This window comes from Myotis lucifugus, unplaced genomic scaffold (genome assembly GCF_000147115.1).
Source record: "Myotis lucifugus unplaced genomic scaffold, Myoluc2.0 scaffold_53, whole genome shotgun sequence".
NCBI lineage: Eukaryota > Metazoa > Chordata > Mammalia > Chiroptera > Vespertilionidae > Myotis > Myotis lucifugus.
This window is the reverse complement of record NW_005871101.1, coordinates 4129729-4152339: the sequence shown is the minus strand read 5'-3', so window position 1 is coordinate 4152339 and position 22611 is coordinate 4129729. Positions and strand designations below refer to the sequence as shown.

General features: G+C 39.9%; 1 protein-coding gene across 1 annotated transcript in view; it reads right to left on the bottom strand.

Moving 5' to 3' along the window:
* GOLIM4 (golgi integral membrane protein 4) overlaps positions 1-22236 on the bottom strand; it is a 63879-nt gene extending 41643 nt beyond the window's left edge. The window contains exons 1-2 of the mRNA XM_014456000.2: positions 22201-22236; positions 9883-9985 (exon numbers count right to left, since the gene is read on the bottom strand). Coding sequence (XP_014311486.1) covers positions 9883-9985; positions 22201-22221 — 124 coding nt within the window. The 5' untranslated portion in view covers positions 22222-22236. The remainder of the gene's footprint in view (positions 1-9882; positions 9986-22200) is intronic.
* Between the last annotated feature and the right edge of the window lie 375 nt (positions 22237-22611).

Here is a 22611-nt window from a genome sequence, read left to right as displayed (position 1 = left end):
GATGTTTACAGAGGAAGCAATATCTTCAGCAGAAAGTCCATTTTACTAGTAAGTAAAGAGGAGGGTCAGTAGCATTTGGAGAAGAGGTTAGCAGATGGACCAGGTTTATCGCCTAATTATCAGGAGTTATCAGATTCTGTTTCTTTGTTATTAACGTTGTGGCCCCACCCCATAACAAAGAAACAGAATTTCCGGAGGACGAGGCCCAGAAATCAGGATTTAAAAAGATTCCCAGGTGATTCTAATGTGCAGCCGAGGTTAAGAACCACTGCACTAGAATATAAGCTCAGTGAGGGCAAGGACTTCTAGTTTGTTTTATTTCACCACTGTATCCCCAGCAAACTGCAAGCATTCAATAGATAATGGATGAATGAATGAACATATATGTGCCTTGAAGGATGGGATTGGTTATCTCTTTTTTCCTTTTCTTCTATATCCCAAAACCTCACTACCACTTCAGTCCCAATCCCTCAGTTCCTAATATCCAGTAGTACTCAATAATCTTGTTAAATGAATAAGGGTATTTAGAAAATATTTCAGAGTGGTGCAGCCATAGTGGAAAACAATATGGAGTTTCCTCAAAAAATTAAATATGGAACTGCCATTTGACCCAGTGATCCCACTTCTAGGACTATAGCATAAGAAACCAGAAATACCCCTGTGTTCATAGCAGCACAATTTACAATAGCTAAGATGTGGAAACAACCCAAGTGCCCATCAGTAGATGAGTGGATAAAGAAAGCTGTGGGATATATACAAACCCTGGCATACTTTGCAGCAGTAAAAAAGAAGGATCTCTCTTACCCTTTGAGACAGCATGGCGGGACCTGGAGAGTATTATGCTAAGTGAAATAAGTCAGTCAGAGAAAAACAAGTATCACATGATTTCATTCATATGAGGAATCTAATGAACACAATAAACTGATGAACAAAATAGATCCAGAGGCATAGAAGCATGGAACAGACTGTGGAATCTCAGAGGGAAGGCAGGGTGAGAGTGGCTGGGTGGGAAGAGATCAACCGAAGGACTTGTATACATCTATGCATAACCTATGGATACAGACAATAGGGTGGTGAAGGTCTGGGGCGGGGGGGGGGGGGTGCTATAAGGGGTCAATGGGGAAAAAGGGAGACGTATGTAATACTTTCAACAATAAAGTCTTTTTTTAAAGACAGAAAATATTTCATTCTTTTCCTCATTTGCCTGCCATCCTTTATGTCCCAGAATTTTTCAAATGAATTTCCACACTTATTAACTAATTAGTATCACATATCCCAGAGAATCCTATATAATAAAAGGCCAGTGACCATACAGTGTAATGACCAGGACAACCGATCGACCAGTCACTATGAGGTGCATTGACCACCTCTTGGTCCCTCCCCGCAGCCCGCAGACTCCGATTGCTGGGTGGCCAACGGGGAACCATGGGGAACTGGGGTGGGTGGTGGCAGGGCGGGACTGGGGAGTGGTGAGCGGGCGGAAGTAGGCCCTGATCGTAGGCTAGGCCTAGGGACCCTACACTCGCACATTTTCGTGCACTGGGCCTCTAGTAAACAGATAAGAGAATAGAGATTAAACATAAATTTATCTGTTGAGGTATAGGCTCATTAAGATTAGCTGTAGTTAAAGCGTAGCCCTGAAATATAGCTCTCAGAATGCTGAGAGACCGAAGAACAGTCTGATTAGGTATTTTTCTACGAGGTGGCAACTGAAGTATTTTTTTTTATTGCACAATGAAGTTCCTATAATAGTTCTCACCAGTGTTATTTTTAAGTTTGCTATGCATACAGTTGATTGTAAAAGTCGTTTAAATGTAAATTTCAACTATGATTTGAATTGGTGCTTAACTGCCTTTTCTATTTTGGATAAAACTATATATACCCAGGCTTTCCCTCGTGACACAATCTAATTGAGATTTGGCTTTTTGAAACAAGTATTATATTAGCTGACTTAAGCTATATTTCCTCATAGAGCTTCATAGAGCTCCTTTCTGGCATGCTTTCAAGTGGTGAGCCACTAATAATCATCATTATGAGATGAAATCTATTCACTCCTCATGAAAGGATTCTTCTCTTAGCTGCTCAGAGCTATTATATTACAGCCCAGATTACAACCCAGTAGTGTTCCAGGCACCTTGGGAGACACTAAAGTGTAGGATTTACTCTTAGGAAAAGCTTACAACCAATAAATTCAGGTTGTAGGAAGAGGCTAAAACAGGTAAAACAGGAAGAAGACAATTAGAGATCACCAAAGGTTAGGGAAGCTGGAGTGGCATAATGACATGCTGAGTCAACAGAGTTTTAAACATAATCTCTTTTTAGGCTGAGAGGAAAAATACCCTCTGGTCCCATAAAAATGCTGCACTCCACCAAGCAAAAATTACATGTAAAATTATATGTGTATATATATTAGAAACTTAAGGACTCACAGCAATAGAAGCAAAAATTATTCTAAAATTGGATGTATATAAATAGACCCTGTACAGTACTATTCTTCTTATCTAGTAGTCAAATTTCAGCTGGACAGCATCACAGCATTTCAGGGAAAAAGTATGCGAGAGAAAGAGGGTTAGGTTTCTGGTCACCCAGCATTAATGCAAGGATGTATAAGAATGCCCTTGAGAAGGGCTAAAATATGCAAAAGCACACAGTTTTATAATGGGACTATGAATTTATGCACATACTTTTCATAATGTATGTGCTTGAAGCAAACATAAAAGATATTTAATTTTCATAAGTTATCTAGGAATGCCAGCAAAGATGAAACAACCTAAAATCCAGTACTTCAGTAGCAATCCCTAAGAGGTTTTTATATTGAATAAACCTGAACCCAGAGAACACCCATGACCAGGGCAGAAGGAGCTGAGCTACCATTGGCTTCTCCTTCAAACCAACCCAGCAATCCCAGCTTCCAAACTCCCAAAGTCAACTTTTTATTTCAAAATATGAAAATAGGCAACATATCTTATAAAAGGTTCCACAGAAATCTGGCTTGTAAAGCGATACTATGTAAGCTCTCTTACATATCACATCCCGAATATTTTATTCAACGAATAAAACAAATATTCATCACTCACTTTATACATCATGAGCAGAACAGTAAGAAATATCTTCTCTGGGAGCTCATATTCTGGCAGACAGATGTAAATGATAATACGCTTAATTAATAGTATATTAGAAACCAGTGAGGGTCATGGTGGGAGGGGGAAGAGCAGGGCATAAGAAATTGGAGGTGTGGGAAGGATGGGTCAGAATTAATTTTTAAATAGTGTGGTCAAGGCAGGATGCAGTGCGAAGACTCGAAGAGAGTGAGTTAGTGCTACAAACATCTGGGGAACTGGTCCAGCTAGAAGGAATAGGTAATGCAAAAGCCCTGAAGTGCAAGTATATCTGAGATGTTCTAAGAACAGCAGGAGACCAGGGTTGCTGAGGGAGAGTGAGCCAGGAAGGTCAAAGGGTGAAGGTGGGGAAGGGGTCAGACAGCAATAGGCCTCCTAGGACCTAGTGAAGACTGGCTTTTCCTCTGGGAGAAACGGGGAGCCCCTGGAGTGTTCTGAGAAGGAACACGTGACATTGACTTGGCATTTAAAATGATGATCACTTGGACAGACTGGTACAGATGCAAGCAGGGAAACTAGTTAATAGCAGGCTTCTGCAGAAATCAGGCCTGAAGTCATGACAGGACAGGGCCTTCTGCATTTATACTGAAGATACACCAGTGCCTCTTGTCAGCTGAGAAAGAGAAGGCCACAGTGGGACAGGTTTGTGAGAAAGATCAGGAATAAGTAGTTACTGATGGCAATTTTACTGGTACTCAGCCTGCAGGACTGAAGCTACAGAGGTGACATTTGCCATGGATGTTAAAAGATGAGGACAATGGAGGAAGGACAGAGAAAATCCATATAGTGGAGAGAGAACAGGTAAGAGCCCTGAGGCAGCAACTAAAGGACCTTTTTATGATGTTCCTGACACCTCCCTGAAGATAAGAATAACCTGGAGTATTTGTTCCCATCAGATTCCTGGGGTTCAACCAGACTCTACTCAGCCAGAATTTCCAGGGAAGAGACTTAATCATCTGACTATTTAGCAAGTGTGCGGTACTCACTCCCCGTGAACTTTTATAGGAACGTTCTGGAAACACTATGTTTAGCCTGGGTTGATAGGAATGTGAGAAATCAGGGTCGGGAGAGAATGACAGGACTGGAATTGACTTGATCAGATCTACATGGCTGTAAAAAATAACTTGATGGGTCGAGTAGAAGACAGGGTAGAGAGTCTCAGAGTGAGCAGAAGTTGATGATTAGCCAGGAGGTCACTGAAATAACCTAAAATAAAGTAACATGGAAGTTAAACTTCTATATTGCCTGGATATAAGGAAATATCACTTTTGCCAATAAGACAATCCAATAAAAAGTTCTTTTTTCTGATCGGAATATACAAAATTTAGGGAAGTGAAAAAGAGTAGGAGATGAAAAAAGTATGAGTAGGCACTTCAAGATATCCTAATGGAAATTAAATATATGAAAAAGTGGTCATCAAAATTAGTCATCAGGGAAATCAAATTAAAATCATAATGCAGTACCTATAAGCTTCCATCAATAGGGCTAAAATTTAAAAAGACAGAAAATACCAAGTCAACAAGAATGTGGGGGAAGAACTCCCCTCTTTGCTGATGGGTATGTAAATTAGTAGAACATTAGAAAAACTGTTTGACAGTATCTGCAGGCGCTGAGGAAGAAATGCCTTGTGGCCTAGGCTCAACCAAATGCCTAACATTTAGTCACCTGAAGTCACACAGGAGAATCTTAACAGCAACATTATCCATAATAATGAACATCTACCATAGCAGAATGGATAAGTAGTGGTTGTTCCAAAAATAAAATACCACTCAACAATGTGAACAAACTAGATGTAACAACATAGGTGAAGTTCACAAACATAATGATGAGGAAAGGAGCCAGCCAGCAAAGTGGTAGTTACTGAATGATTCCACTTACAAAAAGTTCAACACAAGTAGAACTAATGGGCAGTGCTAGGAGACAGGGCACGGTTCCCAGAGCACATGGCAGTGGTAGGCAGGTGGCGAGGACTGGAAGAGAGTACGAGGGAGCATTTTGGGTGCTGGTGATGTTTTGATTCTCGGTCTACACGGTCTGTTTGTGTAAGTTCACTGAGCCGTAAACATATGATGTACGTACTTTTCTGAATGTACAATTGTGTCGTGAGATCATGATATCTGTTATTTCTAGTTGCATAAGTGAAAAGTACACAGAACATATTTAGATGTTTTCTCTCCATCGACATCTCCCCAAACAATTTGATTCAAACTCTCCGCCTGCATGTCCGACCTCCGTGTGCAGGTCACCTCAGGTCAGGTGTTCAGTCCCTCCTCTGACAGATGTCTGCAGCATGCCCATCCTCACTGCCACCATCACTGCAAATGTCCTAAACTACAGATATTTAGTAAAAGTTACGATAGCTAGCCGAAACCGGTTTGGCTCAGTGGATAGGCGTCGGCCTGCGGACTGAAAGGTCCCAGGTTCGATTCCGGTCAGGGGCATGTACCTGGGTTGCGGACACATCCCCAGTAGGAGATGTGCAGGAGGCAGCTGGTCGATGTTTCTCTCTCATCGATGTTTCTAACTCTCTATCTCTCTCCCTTCCTCTCTGTAAAAAATCAATAAAATACAGATATTTGGTAAAAGTTACGATAGCTTACATTTCTCTTATCCTTGTAGGTGCACCTTGTAGGTGCTTTTGATAGCCCTAATTCCTGATTGTATGAGCATGTTTTTGTCTTGTGGGTTTTTTTGGTTTGTTTTTGTAAAAAGATTTTTTAATCAAGTCATTTTACATTTGCAATTGTGAGGACATACATTCCAGGGACAAAATGCCCATGCAATTTTAAATGTTACCGCATCCTTTAAAAATAAAAGGATTTTGTCAGGAGGCCTCCATAAATATCTAACCACATTAAGTGAGGTCATTTTGGGCTCATGTGTCTTCCTTGCACAGGGCTCTGCTGTTTAAAATGAAGCAGTTGAGAAAGCACCCAGTAATAGCAGAGGCTTTGTACTGACTCCAATACAACGAGGCCTCCTCTGTTCTGGGGGTAATTGTGCAGCATGAAGGGAACCTTGCCCTGTAACACTTAAGCACATGCAGTCATCACTGACAGAGGGAGAGGAATGCACAGAAGCAAATATATTTAAGGACATAAAGTCAAAAGGCCTGAGTGACTGGTCCCACGTGCACTATGAAAGTGGATCCAAGGATGGTGCACATATTTCTGGCGTAGGCTGCTGTGTGAAAGGTGGACCCAGGACCAAGGAGGATGGGGTGAGGAGCCCATTATGCCTCCCGTGTTGGACATGTTTAAAGTTTGATAGAGATGTATGCATAGCAGAAAAGGGTAAAGAGTAATCTACGCAATACCCAAGTGGCTGGTGGCTAGAAGGTTACTGCTGGGAAGGTCTATTTCACCATCATTTACGGGTCTAAGACCTAAATCCCAGCCAACCCTCCACCACCACTGCTTACTCCCCTGACATTTCCTGTCCCTCCGCCACCAAACGGCTTAACTCCTTACAGTTACCACTGCGGGAACTGAAAAAGATGACAAACTGTGGGGACAAAGTCAACTGTGATGTCTAGAACCTTCTTCACCAGTTTGATTGGCATTCTTAGGGATATCCTGCATCCTCTTTGCACTTTTTGGACATTTTAAGCTCTTCTTTGCAATAAGAGTATACAGTGTTCTTTCCTTTCCTCATATTTGCTATAGAAAATGAATACTGTCCTGACGGTTCGTTCAGAAGAACCCATGTGGCTCTAAGCAGGAGACCCTCTGCTTTGAGGTACTGGGCACTACATCTGCGGGGGTGCAGGGTGTGAAATGTAACTTTAGAAAGTCTAGCAACCTTTCTTTAGCCATTCGCTTCTCCCACAGTATTTTAAAATGCTGTTATATATATGATCTATATGTGATGAAAATATGTATCTGATAATATTTCATTATAGAGTTAAATAACGTTCACAAGATGTTCCTTACCAAGTCAGTGATCAGGAATTTACGTAAGATAAAACAAATATTGGTTATTCATGAATGCATTTTCCTGTTAGGCTTACATTCCTGACTGTGATGAAAAAAACTGCAAGCAACCCAACAAAAAAATCACTGTGATTCAAACTGTTCATTCTTCGACACTGAGTAAGAAAATAAACAGGAAAAAAAAACTTAAAATTTGGCTTCTTGAATGGTTCTATTTTTCAGAGCATTTTTTCCTGAATTCTGAAAACAGGTATGTGATTTACTATTTACTAGTACATATCAAATCCTTGTAGAATAAAAAAGTTTTAAAAAGTTCTGTTAGGTTTTCTGTATACACAATAAGATACTTCAATGTTGATTGAATAAGGGACAGATTTCCAAACCCAAAAAGAAAACTTCATTTCTGTTTTTTTTAATCCACTTTTTTATATAATTTGCCCAAAACTTAAAATGGAATAAGAATACAATGCAAAATACCAACTTAAAAAGGTTTAGGAAATTTTATAAAGGTTAAAAATAGAACTGTATACGGGGTGTAGCAAAAGTAGATTTACAGTTGTTTGTATGGAAAATAATACAATAATTAATAAATAATAATACAAAAACAAACTGTTTCATGTACTTACAGCTGTAAACCCACTTTTGTTCCACCCTATACACTTCCTTGAATCTTCTTCAGATCTAATCTCCATTTTCAGAACTAGAAGAAAAATTGGTGTTCTCAATGACATTCTTACCAATGAGCTAAAGCAATTAATACAGTTTGGAATGCTTTTCAGTAATATAACTTGTAGCAAAAAGAATTTTAAGAATGTTTTTATTTCCCTTCCATTTTCTACAAAAACACTTGGCACAGAGCTTTCTATACAAACTCTAACTCAATGGAATGACTTAAGAAGAGACCAGAAACCATATGGGTGGAGAAGGTAATGTTTTCTACTTAATACTAACAACTAAATTCACAAGAATATTCCATTTCCTGACTATTTCACTTAATTGAGTTTGCTGCTTTGATGTTCATAGCCTTTGAGTAAAATGAATTAACGGTTCAAACAGCAGTCTCTCAAAGATCATTCCAAAATATACTTCATGACAGAAATAAAAAATGCCTGTTAAAAACATCATGTCTTATAATATGCTAAACTTCCCTTAACGGCAATCTTAAAAGGGTACCATTAGAGCTTTATGTCAACTCTATTTTTAATTTCTAAGTTAGGGTTCTGTAAGACAATTATGCAACGTAGCCAGTTTACAACTAGGAAGCTTTTGTACAGAAAGATGAAGTTACTAACTCACCATTAGTATGATAAATACTTTCTTTTTCTAGAAGTTAAAAATTTATTAACTAATGAAAATGGTAGGTGTGGTTGGCTTTTTCAAAATGTCTACCAGGTACTAGACACAGTACAGATACTCTCATTAGACTCATAAATCCAGAAAGCAAGTATAAGTCAATGCTCTAACCAACTGAGCTACCAGCATGGGTCCGGAGTCCATATTTAAACCCAGGTCTACAGTCATTTCACATTTTAGGGAAGTGCATAGTTTCTTCATCTTCCTGCCTTGGGTCTTCACAATATGGCTTCGATAAAGTCTCCAAAGTAATCTTCAACCTCAGGAAATACAATTTCAAAGGTAAACTCTAAAAACACATTATGAAACCCAAGATGAATTATTTTTAATATTCTTTTCCAGTAATGTAATTAATCAATAAATGCCTGTTTTTCAACTAATGAAAACTACCTTCATTTTCATTAAAGTTATTGAAAAAGTTTTCAAAAAAAGAAAAAATGTAAGTGACCTTTCTAGACAGAAGCATAAGGCTTTATAATGTCAAAGGAAAAGCTCCTCTAATGTAACACATTTCTGATTTAGTATGAAATCCATATTCTAAATTAATGAAGTCGGGGAGTTCCCCACACTTTGTTATATCTAATAATAATTTCAGTCTTATAAGTGAGTGGAGGTTTCCTACTCTAACTTGCTAAATCAACTTTTAAGATCAATCCTTTTTTCTAATCTTTTTTATCAATGTTGAAGATGACAGCTTTCTCTCTATCCTACACGCCAGGGGCATCATAGACTCAAAGTGGAGCCGGAAACTGGTACCTGGGGCACATCTGCCACAATTGCTTTCAGCAGTCCCCTAGCTGGAGGAGGGGTGATGGCCAGTGGCACAGACTCAAGCATGAACCAATGAAGCCTTCCAGCTGACATCATCAATGCTTCTCAATGTCTTGGCATACCTGAAGGGGAGCTGTGCTAAATTGGAAAAACAGCTAAATTTGGAGTTGGCAGATTTGCATTAAATTGCTTCTATCATCTATGATAATAAAAGCGTAATATGCTAATTAGACCGGACAACCTTCCGGATGAAGCTGAGGCTGTGAGGGAAGCCCAGGTCTTGGGTGCTGGAGGGAAGCCGGTGCCGGCAGCCGGGGGAAGGAAGGTCTACTATTGCACGAATTTCGTGTATCGGGCCTCTATAGTTTAAAATGTTTGTCATTCTGGACACAATCTTTTTGAGCCTCATTCTTCTAACCCATAATGTAAGTATCAGGGCCTACTTCAATGTAGGGCACATAATAGATTCTTGGTGAATTTCCGTTTAACTTAAAGAAGAAAAAGGCAGTCTTAGTACTCTCAAGGCATGGATGATGACTGAATACAAGAAATGCAACATTCCAAAAAAAGCAGCCTGAGTCCATGAAAGGAACTGGCCACAGTGAGAGGTTCCTAATGGTCAGGAGAAACCAGACCATGGGGAAAACCAGGACACAGGGCAGCAGGAAGAGGTCCAAACTGAAATGAGGTTCTCGGGGGTAGCATACCAGAGAAGCCAGGAGAGCAGGGGGATGACCCACTTTTGCTTGATGACAAGAGAATGCCGATTTCGCTGGTTTTGCTATGGAATGAGTCACAAGGGTGGGTAAGCTGAGAAAAAAAGAATGTTAGGGTGTGGAAAAATGTAATTACATGGATGTTGTAGAGCTTACTCTAATTAAAAAATTCCTTGCTCTGAATGTTTTAACTTAGAGTATCTACAGTGACTGAAACATCCTCCCCTACTCCCACCCCACCAAACCCCCATAGCCTAATTCTTTTCCAAGGTGCCTCTGACTGAGTTCCACTGTTGCCAAGCCCAGGCAGGGAATAAAATACCACGTAGCAGTTAAACCTGCTTGTAGGCATCAAATCTCTGAAGGATGCCTAGAAAGTAGGTGTATTTTTATGGATACTTTTGGACTCTGGGTTTTCCAGAGGGCTAAGCTACTGGCACCAGTCTGCAGTGAAACCCAAGCTTGGTAGGACTGGTCTTCCCAGCCCACCCTACATCACTGGACATAAGCCAGGACGTCCACGGCATTTGTCACTAGGCACTGGGTGATAGAGTGTGAAGTCCACTCAACCTGATGGGAACAACTGGGGAAGGAGGACAGTAGGAAAGAAAATGCTAGGTAACATTCTAGGCCCTTAACATATTAATTTATTCTTTACACCAACTCTGTAAGGAAGATATTTTTTTTAATCAGGCTCAGAAAGATTCAACAACTTGTTTCAAGACATAAAGTGAAAATCTGGCAGACGTGTGAGTCAGACTGACTTCAAAGCCAACCATGACATATTCAACAGAGACAAAAGTTCAATAGAAAAACCTAACATCCTGTCTATTAAGAGTTGTGAAAACATAGGTGAGTACCAGAAAGAGGCACAAATTGGCCACAAAGGGCTAAACTAAAAATAAAACCTCTCTTAAAACTTAATTACTCAAAAAGAAAACTTTGTAGAGAATAATATTTATTTTTATTGCACATAGTTCTATAAAGTTTGGTTATGGGGCTTTCAAGTCCACAGAAAAATTAGATGAAACAGCTTTAATAAGAGGGAGACAGAATGTCTTTAGCAAGAAGCTGATAACAGTGAAGAATGCTTTGAAAAAATAATCACTATTCAGAGAACTAATTTCAAAGATTCACTGATTGAAGGCTATTCAATGTGTGGGCAAACTCCTCTAAATACGCAGACCACATATAAGGAAACACAATTTCATATATATTTTAGCAACGTGATCTTTAAAAATATATAACGAAGTAATTGACCATGTCTGCTTATGGAGACATAGTTTTCTGATTTTTGTTGTTGTTGTTCAAAATATGGTTCCTTTCCTTCTTACATTCTGAACATGCTACAAAGAACACAATATTACAGCACAAAATAACTGTACTGATCCTAAGACATCAAGAGGACAGCTTTCCAGATTGTACCCTACAACCCCCACCTCCTGGTATTCATACTCCTTCACTGCACCGGGGCTGGTCTTTGTGACTAATAGCATCCAGCACAACTGATCCTATCCACTTCCAAGATTAGATTATAAAAGATTGTGTCTTCTGTGTTGGGCTCTTCCTGTGGGGAACTGGATGCCATGGCATAAGGACACTCGGGCAATCTGTGGAGGGGTGTTCTATAGTGAGAAACTGAGGTACTGGGCCAACAGTGAGGAACTGAAGTCAGAGCCAGCCAACAACCATGTGAATAAGTTGAGCTCAGAAGTGATTCCTCCCCCTAACCCCCCCTCCCTCCCCACTCCATCCTTCCACACAGCAGCCCAGCCAACCACTTGGTTACTTGGTTACAGCCTCATGAGAGACCCTGAGCCAGAACTATCCAGCTAAGCTGCTCCTGGATTCATCAACCTCAAAAAACTGTGCAAAATAGTTAATGTTTATAGGTTGGCTGCCTGAAAGTGCTGAGTTTGGGGGTCATTTGTTATGCAGCTGCCTTTCTAGGAACTGAAATCTGAGCTGAGGCAGGAATAAAAGGGAGCAGCGATGAAATCTCAGGGAAGAACTTTCCTGAAGGAGAGCACAGCAGGTATAAAGACTCTGAGACAGGAGTGAGCTTGGGGGCCATGGAGACAGCTAAAAGGCCCACGCAGCTGGTATCTTGTTGGTAAATTAAAACAAGTGAGTTAAAATTTCCTCCAAAGAGGATGGGAAAAAACGGTACCCAATTAATATTCTACAAAGAATAATCTTTGCAAAGTACTTGGCTACTCTGTGGGAAGTAAGGGTGGAAGCAGGAAAACCAGGTAGAAGCCTACTGCCATTGGTCAAGAGATTACGGTATGTCAGACTAGGAAGCTAAAAATAGAAATATGTGCAGATTGGTAAGATTCAGGATATACATCTTGAAAGTAGAGTCAACACAACTATTAGTATAAGAAAAATAGCTATGTAGCCTCCAGCATGCCAGTAGATTCCGGTTTTTGAGTGACCAGAATAACATCAGAATAGACCAAGAAAGAGGGGAAATTAGATATGATCTACTGAGACATAACTCAAAATTCAAAAAAGTAATTTTAGGTGTGGTAGCTACAAATCATAACCTCTTATAGTTAAGTGCTGGGTGCGAGGGGGGTGCTAGAAAAAAAAAGGTTTTTCCTTTATAAAAGAATTAAGCAGGAGAAATATTCTATTTGGTGTCTGTTCTGATTGGTGCCAACCAGACTGTTTTTTTTAAAAAAGTGTTTAAGTAATGAACTAGCAACGTAAAATAAATAAAGTAAGTAAATAAGTAATAAAACAGAGACAAGGAAACCAAAGCCAGATTTTCTTCCCACATCAACATATTTCCAAAGGAACAAGTTAATGAGGAGAAGTATTTACTTAAGTTAGAGAACAAACACTACACTGGTAGCTGGCTGACTTCACTGGTTTCACCTATGAGGTCTTAACAAGAATCTACATGTTCCTACTCTGAAAATTTTCTGAGCAGGCATTGTTCACAAAAAGTACATAAATGAACTTGGCAGAGAGAAAAAAAAACAGAACAAAACTACCTCTTCCCACTGCTTCTTCTATTCTATGCACCAAAAGCAGGCCAGGACAACTCACAGGAAATATCCAATTCCAAATCAAAGCCAGACTTGCGTACCTAGGGACCCGCCTTCAGCTTCCCATGTTTAGTAGAAATGTCTGATATTCTCAAGTTAAGCCATGAAGAATCATACTTTAAAGGGTGAAAATATAAACAAATTACTACTAGGATTTTCTTACTAGAGAAGGCTCATAATAATTTACTATCTTACTAAAGAAGCCACACACACAAATATACAATCACACATACAAACACACAATCTCACATTAAAAGGAAGGAATTAATAAATGTACAACTTGAAAAGTAAGGGTGTTTTAAAGAAATGCCTAAAATCAGATAAGTTAAAAAGCAAACAAAAACAGACTGGTAAAAAATAGGCAGGATATCTGCCTCTACCAATTTTCCAGTTTCCACCCCCACCCCCACCCCAGGCTTTACGTATAAACATATAGAGTTGCCATAGTAGGTACTATAACTTTCAAATAAATACTAATGGAAAAAAATTTTTTCATTTAATCTCAGTGACTATACAATAGTTTTTTTTTTAAAGCAAAGTATTATATATGTCCACAAGAAGTCTACCCCAAATTTTAAATGCCTAAAACCATCCATGGGTCCATGTTCTAAGTTGTTTTAGTTTTTATTTTATTTTACCCACATAAGTTTTTATATAAAAATAAATCCTACGTTTTGTCACATCTACTTTTGCTGCTAACATCAGCACCATGAACGTTGAAATACTTTGATGGAGAAGTTCTACTTATTGTTACTGAAAGAGCAGTCATAATTCTATCTCTTGATACCAGCGCCTATATAATAAAATTTATATCCCAACAAAGTCTCTGGACAGTAGGTGCTTCAGGAAAAGTTTGTTGAATAAAAGGACGTTTACTTATTGCCTTTTGTTTACAATTTATGCTAAGTACTTGTTCATTATAAACTCATACCCTTTGCCAAGACAATACAAATATGGCTAACATCTTATATCAATCTTTTTAAAAGTGTTTATCAAATCACTGTAAAATGATTCTTCAAGTAAAATTAGCTTTCTTCGTTTATCTCCCAGGGTACTAATTTTGAAAGTGACTAAGATAGATGGGGCTGTACTTCCAAATTCTTCACCCCTCACACACCCACACCCTGTCACTCATGCTATTGTGTTTCCTGTTGTGGGCAGAGTATCCTTCTGCATCCCAACCCATTAATGTTGGGACTAACAACACAACTGCTAGGCCAATGGGATGTAGACAAAAATGACAGTGAGCCAGTTCCAAGGCAAGGCTTTAAGAGGTGGTGCATGATAGCACTCGCCCTCTTGTGCTCCTTCTCAGGGTGGACTCTGAGAAGGGCCCCCTCAGGTAGACGAAATCCTCTTGGCCCTGGTCATAGAGAGGAGGCATTCGGAGTCTGCCTGACACTGAAAACCTGTTTTCTATACCTCGGTCCAGACAAGTTAAGCCCAGACTAGACCAGTCCATAATGGCCAAGACACAGCCAACTGCAGACTGTGAACATGAATATGTTTATTACTGTAAGCCACTGAAATTTTAAAAATCATTATAAAGCAATAACTAATCTATTGATGCTCTGTACCTTTATAAGGCTACTCGTGTCACATTAATTGCATTAAATCACATCTTCTTGATTTACCTGTCCTAAACTAACAGTAATTTCTTTAGCTATCCTCTATTTTAGAAAACAGAATCAGAAATATTTTCAATAAAGGGTTTTTTTTAAAGAAAAAGTCACTCAAGAAAGACATTCATTCTATAACTAAAGTCTGATTTCCAGAAATAAACTATAATATTGAATAAGCCATATTTAAAGAAACCCAAGTTATAATTTTGTCACCTCAGATGTTTCTACAATTTACCTACCAGTCCTCCAAGTGAACTAAAAGTAAAGCACCTCCTTAAATATCTGATATAATGCAAAGCCACTTGTCTGATTTTTTGAGCAGTTTCTAAATAGCTTCCCTTCAAAACTTCACAGGTGTGAACTATCTAGTGCTGGGAGGGGGAATTAGTAAAATTCTTGAATTAAGGAAGAGTTCAGTAAGTAAAATTTTAATTGACTTATTGGAGTGACATTGGTAATAAAATTGCATAGGCTTCAGGTATACAATTCTGTAATACATCCTCTGTATATTATATTGTGTGTTCACCTCTCCAAGCCACGTTTCCTTCCATCACTATGTATCCCCCCTATACCCTCTTCTACCTCCGCCAACCCCTGCTTTCCCTTTGGTGATCACTATGGTATTGTCTATTCCGTGAGTTTTTCTTTTTTTTTTCTTAATTCTTTCACCTTTTTACCCATTCCCACAGCCCCCTTCCCTCTGAGAGCTGTCAGTCTGTTCTCTATATTGCTTTAGAGCACTAATGCTTTTAGGGCCTGCCTGAATCTACAGATAAGAACCATCCATTAATTCTTTGGCTAGGAAGCTATCTTTCCTCCTTATGTTCCTAAATATTTAGAAATCTGTTCATGTAAAAAGGGATAAAATTTTATTTACACAAATATTTTATTAGTTAGTGTTTTCTAGCATAATTTGTATGAAGACAAACTGTAGCCTAACACAAGTTCAATTATCACAGGTTTTGAAGGCAATATTTAGAGCTTTTCATGGATCAATTCCAAGAACACCTTGCCCTTTTTGCCATTTATATACAATAAAGCAAAACTATGCTGTGAAATGTACTGTGTATCAACAAATTGCCTAGCATGAGTCACTACAGGTAATTCTTATTTTCACTATTGTTCATTTAAGCTAGCAGCTCAGGATTTAAACTCACACAATTGTAACTGAGAAGAGCTCTCAAGGCTAGCTTAAGCACCACCAGGTGCTGCGTTCACTCCATAATTTTCCTCCTGAGTCCTCAGTTATACTCTGGATCCCAAACCAGGGGGATCGGGAACATGTGTCAGGAAATAAATTTAGCAAAAGGCAGTAATTGAACCTGCTGTAATTTCTTTTAAAATAGATAAATTGATTACTTTAAAAATGACCGCTTTTTTCCATACAAATGGAAAAAGAATGTACCAAATGAGCACGAATGACGGTGGAGAGAAGAGACAAGTGAGCTCATATCCGGGCAGGCCCTACGGCAGCTTATCATTGGCTGAACAATGACACCAATGCTTGTGTTTTGAACATTAAGTTTTAGTTATTTTTATTTTGGATCATATTTTTAAATTTATACTAATAATATACAGACAGGATAAGGATGTTAAATTAGTACTCAGAGAGGGGCAATAATTAGGTAACAATTTTGCAAATGCTCTCAAAACAGTCCTTAAATTGTATTATCTTACTCAAAATAGTCATCAAGATCATCAAGAAACTGCTAATCCTTGAAACACACACACACACACACACACACACACACACACGAACAAAACAACAGGCATTGACATTGCCCAAATGTCCGTCAATAGAATGGATAAATTGTGATGGACTTACACAATAGCATATTAATAGAAACTAATAATCTATGCATGTAACAGCTTGGGTGAATCTCAAAAACAATGTTAAGCAAAAGAAGCCAGCCCTGGCTGGTTTGGCTCAGTGGATAGAGCATCTGCCTGCGGACTGGGGGGTCCCGGGTTCGATTCTGGTCAGGGGCGTGTGGCTTGGTTGCGGGCACGTCCCCAGTGGGAGGTGGGCAGAAGGCAGCTGATCGATGTTACTAGATCTCTATCCCTCTCCCTTCCTCTTTGTGAAGAATCAATAAAATATATTTAAAAAAAAAAAAGAAGCCAGACACAAGAGTATACATTATTTGACTTCCTTTATGTAAAGTGCAAAAACAGGCAAGATTAATCAATGGTGATTGTTTTTAGGAGGTGGGGGCAGTGACTGAAGTGGTTCAAGGGAACTTCAAGGTGCTGGTATTGTTATGTGAATTGATCAGGTTGCTGGTGCACAAAAATCATCAAGCTGTATGGTTACAATTTGTGCACTTCTATGTATATATGTTACAATTCATAGTTCAATAACTAAAATGTCAAAAAAAAGGAAATATTAGAGTTGACTGGGCTATTCTCATACCCAGTGTTTTGTCTGTGAAGTTTTTGATTCCTTCTTATCTTGTCAAATATAAGAATACAATATATTAGCTCTAAAAGTAATTTTGTCTAGTTTTGAGGCTACAATATGTAACTAATTTTAGACTACATATCTTATACATCTGTCCCAAAATCAAATACAATATTATTTTAATGGTATTAAAAATTAAAAGTAGTCATATGTATCATGAATATTAATTTTATTTTTAAAATTACCTGTATTATATAAGAGTTGATAATACACAAAGCTGAATTTTCTTTTACACAAAAGCACTTCTGTATCATATACCACATAAAAATGAGGAAAACTAAATTCCTACAGGAGTTTGTGAGATTATATATTACTAGAGGCCCAGTGCACAAAAATTTGTGCACTCGGGGGGGTCCCTCAGCCCGGCCTGTGCCCTCTCACAGTCTGGGACCCCTTGGGGGATGTCCACCCGCTGGGAGTGGGCCTAAGCTGGCAGTCAGACATCCCTCTGGCAGCCCAGGAGCCCTTGGGGGATGTCCTTGCCAGCGGGGAGCAGGCCTAAGCTGCAGTTGGACATCCTTAGCGCTGCTGAGGAGGTGGGAGAGGCTCCTGCCACCACTGCTGTGCTGGCAGCCATCAGCCTGGCTTGTGGCTGAGCAGAGCTCCCCCTGTGGGAGCACACTGACCACCAGGGGGCAGCTCCTGCATTGAGCGTCTGCCCCCTGGTGGTCAGTGTGTGTCATAGTGACCAGTCATTCCCAGTCGTTCTGCTGTTAGGGTCAATTTGCATATTACCCTTTTATTATATAGGATAGAGGCCTGGTGCACTGGTGGGGGCCAGCTGGTTTTCCCTGAAGGGTGTCCCGGATCAGGGTGGGGGTCCCGCTGGGGTGCCTGGCCAGCCTGGGTGAGGGGCTGATGGCTGTTTTCAGGCTGGCCAAGCCCCCCAGCGTGGACTCTCACCCCATGGGGGTGTGGCCAGCCTGGGTGAGGGGCTGAGGGCCATTTTCAGGCTGCCCACAGCCCCTTCAGGCTGGGAGGGGGCCCCACTGGGGTGCCTGGCCAGCCTGGGTGAAGGGCTGACGGCCATTTTCAGGCTGGCCATGCCCCCCGGCGACTCAAGCTCCCAGCCTCTCCTTTTTTCTTTTTCTTTTTTTTCAGCGGGCGGACTGGAAGCAGGTATCTGGAATTTATTTATCTTCTATAATTGAAACTTTGTAGCCTTCAGCGGAGCCAAGGGCTGGCCAGGGCAGGCGGGAAGCTTGGCTTCCTCCATCACCGGGGGCAACCCAAGCCTCCTGCTTGCTCCAGCTCCATGGCTGCCGCCATCTTAGTTGGCTTAATTTGCATACTCGCTCCTGATTGGCTGGTGGATGTGGCTTGTGGGTGTAGCAGAGTGACAGAGTGATGGTTAATTTGCATCTTTTTCTTTTATTAGTGTAGATAATGAAAATGTTTTGAGGATTAGGAGAAAAGTTGGGTAACACTTTAGTCATGGAGAAAAAATATGGTTATAACTGTGGGTATCTGCCTACAAACATCACACCTGCCACCAGCAATCTGTGGGCTCTGCCAGGTCAGCACTGTCCAAAGGAAGCGCACTGTGAATCACCTGTGTAATTTTTAAATTTCCAGCAGTCTCAAATTTTAAAAAAGTAGAAAGTATCTGTACACTGTAATCCACTCATTGTATCTATTGCAAGACAACAGTTAACGGAAATGTAGTGTCAGCAAAACAATAACGTTGTGTTGGACAGAAAAATATTTTACAATACTTCTGTTTTAATTTTTAAATTTAAATTAATTAACATTTAAAATTCAGTTCCTCAAGCACACTAGCTGCATTGTGAGTGCTTTTGCCACACATGGCCAAGGCTACACTGGAAAGCACAGATGTCGAGTCATTCTATCTTTCTGAGGCTCGCTTTCTTCATTGATAAACCACAGAAGCTAATCAAGATAAAGAATCCCCAGTTAGAATTTTTGCCAACTGAAGCCCACATGTTCCGTTCAAAATGTGAGCCATTCACGATGCAGGAATGCAGCCGAGTGTCCAGGGATCTTATGACTTCAAAGTCGGGAATCGGATGTTTACATAAAATATCGTTTTCCTTGTAGACAACTACTGTGAAATTTTTCAGAGTGCTGTGTAGGCCAAACCAAAACATAACCATATGCTGCTCTTTGCAACCTGGGTTCTACAAACATTCTCTCCCGCTCCACCAATCTATGATTTATTTAGGAGTGATCTGGCTTCTACATCTGGAAACTAAAAATCACAGCTGGAGAATCAGTTGAGTGGTGAGGTTCAAAGTCACCTCTGGAGTCAGGATGAAGCCACAGTTGCTATCAGGAGGTGACAGCCTGTGGTGAAAATAGCCGGAGCTTAAGCCCTGTCTATACCCCAGCATGCAGAGGAGTCCAAAAAAAATCACCCCAAGGTAAAGAACCACCCAAGCCCCTATTCTTGGATCAAGGACAATGTGCCAGAGAGATAGGATGGAAAGGGTGGGAAACCAAGTTCACAACAGTGACTACTAGTCTAATACATTGGAACCCAATCTCCATGGAGCCTTCCAGGCTCCTCCAGGGCATGTGCGATCCAAAAAGGAACAAGGTAAACACGCTATTGACGTAAAAAGCTGTTGAGGTGAAGCAGGAAGGAGTAGCTTGAGCAGCCATCAGCACCTTCCTTAGACACAGAGATGGGCAGAGGTGGGGGCTGGCAGGTAGACTCCCAGGAGACCAGTTCTCTAATCCAGGTGAGTCACCATCTGGGAATATTTACTGTTTGACAGAATCTGTAAAGGATTGAGTTCTCTCCATGAGGCAAAGTCAGAAAGAAACTCTGTTTTGTGATTACTGTTAAAACCTCATTACAGTGAGTTCCAGGGCAAGGGAGCCTTGGAAACTGAGGATTAGTCAGGGCCCTGAGTTAGGATTCAGGCAATGTGAGCATCAATACCAAGTGTGTCACTGGCTGGCTGTGGGACATCCGTTTCCCCCAATTTAAACTGGTCACAATATGGCATATTTTGCTTTATTCTATAACATAGTATAGTTTTCAGGGGGGGAAAAATGCTATCATGAATATAAAGCAATTTGGAAAGTATAAATTTCTCATGTAATTGCCAGGCACTTTTTACTATTCATGAAGCAATTACTAATGGAGTCTAAGGAATGCAACTATTAAATGCCATTTAGGTCCCTAATTAGGATTCTTCTAATTTAAGGGGGTGGAGTGGGTTAGAGCTTTAAGGGAATAGTAATGACTATTGCTACCCCATTACAAACCCAACTACTTTCAAGGATTCATGGGATAGGACCAGGGGAGGTCAAATTCCAAGGCGGACTTAAAAATACCTCAGAAAGAGGAATTTGTCGTAAAGCAGTGTGGTTCTTAACCTTTTTCAGGTCACTGAGGCTTTGAGAATCTGATAAAAGCTATGGCTTCTGTCTTAGAAGATGGCACATACACAAAAGTGACATTTTCAGGAAGTTCATGGACCCCCATGGATCCCAAATAGAAAATGCCTCCCTAAAGGAAGAGAAGGTCAGAGACAAGACCCACAATGTGGTCTTAGGAATGAGTTGTAAGAACAGCTGGAGGCCAAAAATACAACAAAGCAGTCTTTCTTTAAAGGTGCAGCCTGTACTCAAAGTGTTGCTACTGTGGGACCACAGATGAAGATTTCTAAGGGTGTACTCACAAATACCATCATTCTAGCTAACTCTTGGTTGCTGCTTCCTTGGACAGTTTCAACAGAAAAGAGCTTCCTTTAGCTCTGTCCATTTGGACCCTAATCAATCCAGGGAATAAAAGATATATTAAAAAACAAAATTTTAACCTGTAAATCTTCATAAGAATCACACTGCACATTAGCACTACAGTGTGGAATATGGAGGGAAATTTGCTCTTTTGGTTTCTGGGACAGAGAACAGAGACCACACGTCACAGGAGACTTATGGTATCCACATGATTATCACCAAGAGAAGTCCACAGTAACATAAAGTGACAATGGATATCATGGCAGTAACCTGGCACCCACACAGATAGGAGTGGGGCAGAGAGACAATCACTGATTCAACAGAAATTCAACAGTCACTTCTCACTGACAAGAACAGAATTCTTTCTTAATTGTTGAATGGAATATGGCCTCAAACCTTTTGACAAAATATTCTCTATCCAATTCCCAATCTCTTATAGAAATATGTTTAGGCCAGTCAAAAGGAAAATAGAAATATTTATCTCATGTATTTCTATTTACTAAAATATGTTTAGAAGAGTGAGGTCATACCATGAATTTGGAATTACAATTGTTCAGAAAACATTTAATGACTCTTTCATAATATGCTTTTATGCTCTACTTTTATTTTATCAATATCACAAAAGAATACTCATAAACTGCAACATTTTAAACTTGACTTTCAAAGTAGGGATGAATGAACAAGTTGAAATTGTCATTCCATTTACACTTTCTTTAAATAAAAGATTTTGTTATCGCCCTGACCGGTTTGGCTCAGTGGATAGAGCGTCGGCCTGCAGAATGAAAGGTCCCAGGTTCGATTCCAGTCAAGGGCATGTACCTTGGCTGCGGGCAGCTGATCGATGTTTCTCTCTCATCGATGTTTCTAACTCTCTATCCCTCTCCCTTCCTCTCTGTAAAAAATCAATAAAATATATTTTTTAAAAAAAGATTTTGTTATCCAAGACCAGTAAAACTCTATAAAAATTATCTTCTGGCCCTAACTGGTTTGGCTCAGTGGAAAGAGCATCAGCCTGTGAACTGAAAAGTCCCAGGTTCGATTCTGGTCAAGGGCATGTACCTTGGTTGCAGGTACATCCCCAGTAGGAGGTGTGCAGGAGGCAGCTGATTGATGTTTCTCTCTCATCGATGTTTCTAACTCTCTATCCCTCTCCCTTCCTCTCTGTAAAAAAAATAAAATAAAATATATTTTTAAAAAATTATCTTCGGACTATTCAATAGTAAGGTCTTCACCAGGGACCGCAGTCTATAAAGTCAGAAGGAACATTCAGAAACATGTGAAAATACTACTAACACACTGCACTGCATCCCCATCTACTTGCCAATGAAATACAGTGCTTTGTAGCAGTGGGAAATTTTCACATTTTGTCAATGGATTTTGAAACTCCCCAAGGACATGACACCTTCCACTTTGGTATTTCTCTTGACAGCCTACAGGTTGGGATTGTACTTCAGAAAGTTACCTGGACCACTCTTTTCATCATAATTCTTCCAGATAAGATGCTTTAGACAATTTCCTTCTGGAGGCCATGATTTCAAATGCCACTTCTTACTTCAAATTAAATGGTAAATCACATTTTAATATGTAGCAAAACATTTTTTCAAAAGCATTAGGTTGCATAATCCAAGACAACGATTTACAACAGTGGCCTGGTACATAGAAAGTGTCCAATAAATGTTAGCTTGTGAGGACTTTGGTATTGATAAAACAGTGATGCTTTATCACTTTCAAAATGACTAGGTTATTAAAATACTTTCCCTTTCATCTTGGGTCCTCATGTTGTAAGTTCCCTGTTGGTGCTATGGAAAGTCCTACGAAAAGGCCCAGATGAGCAGGGTGGAAAGCAGGCCTTCTGAGGCCTGCCAACCACATT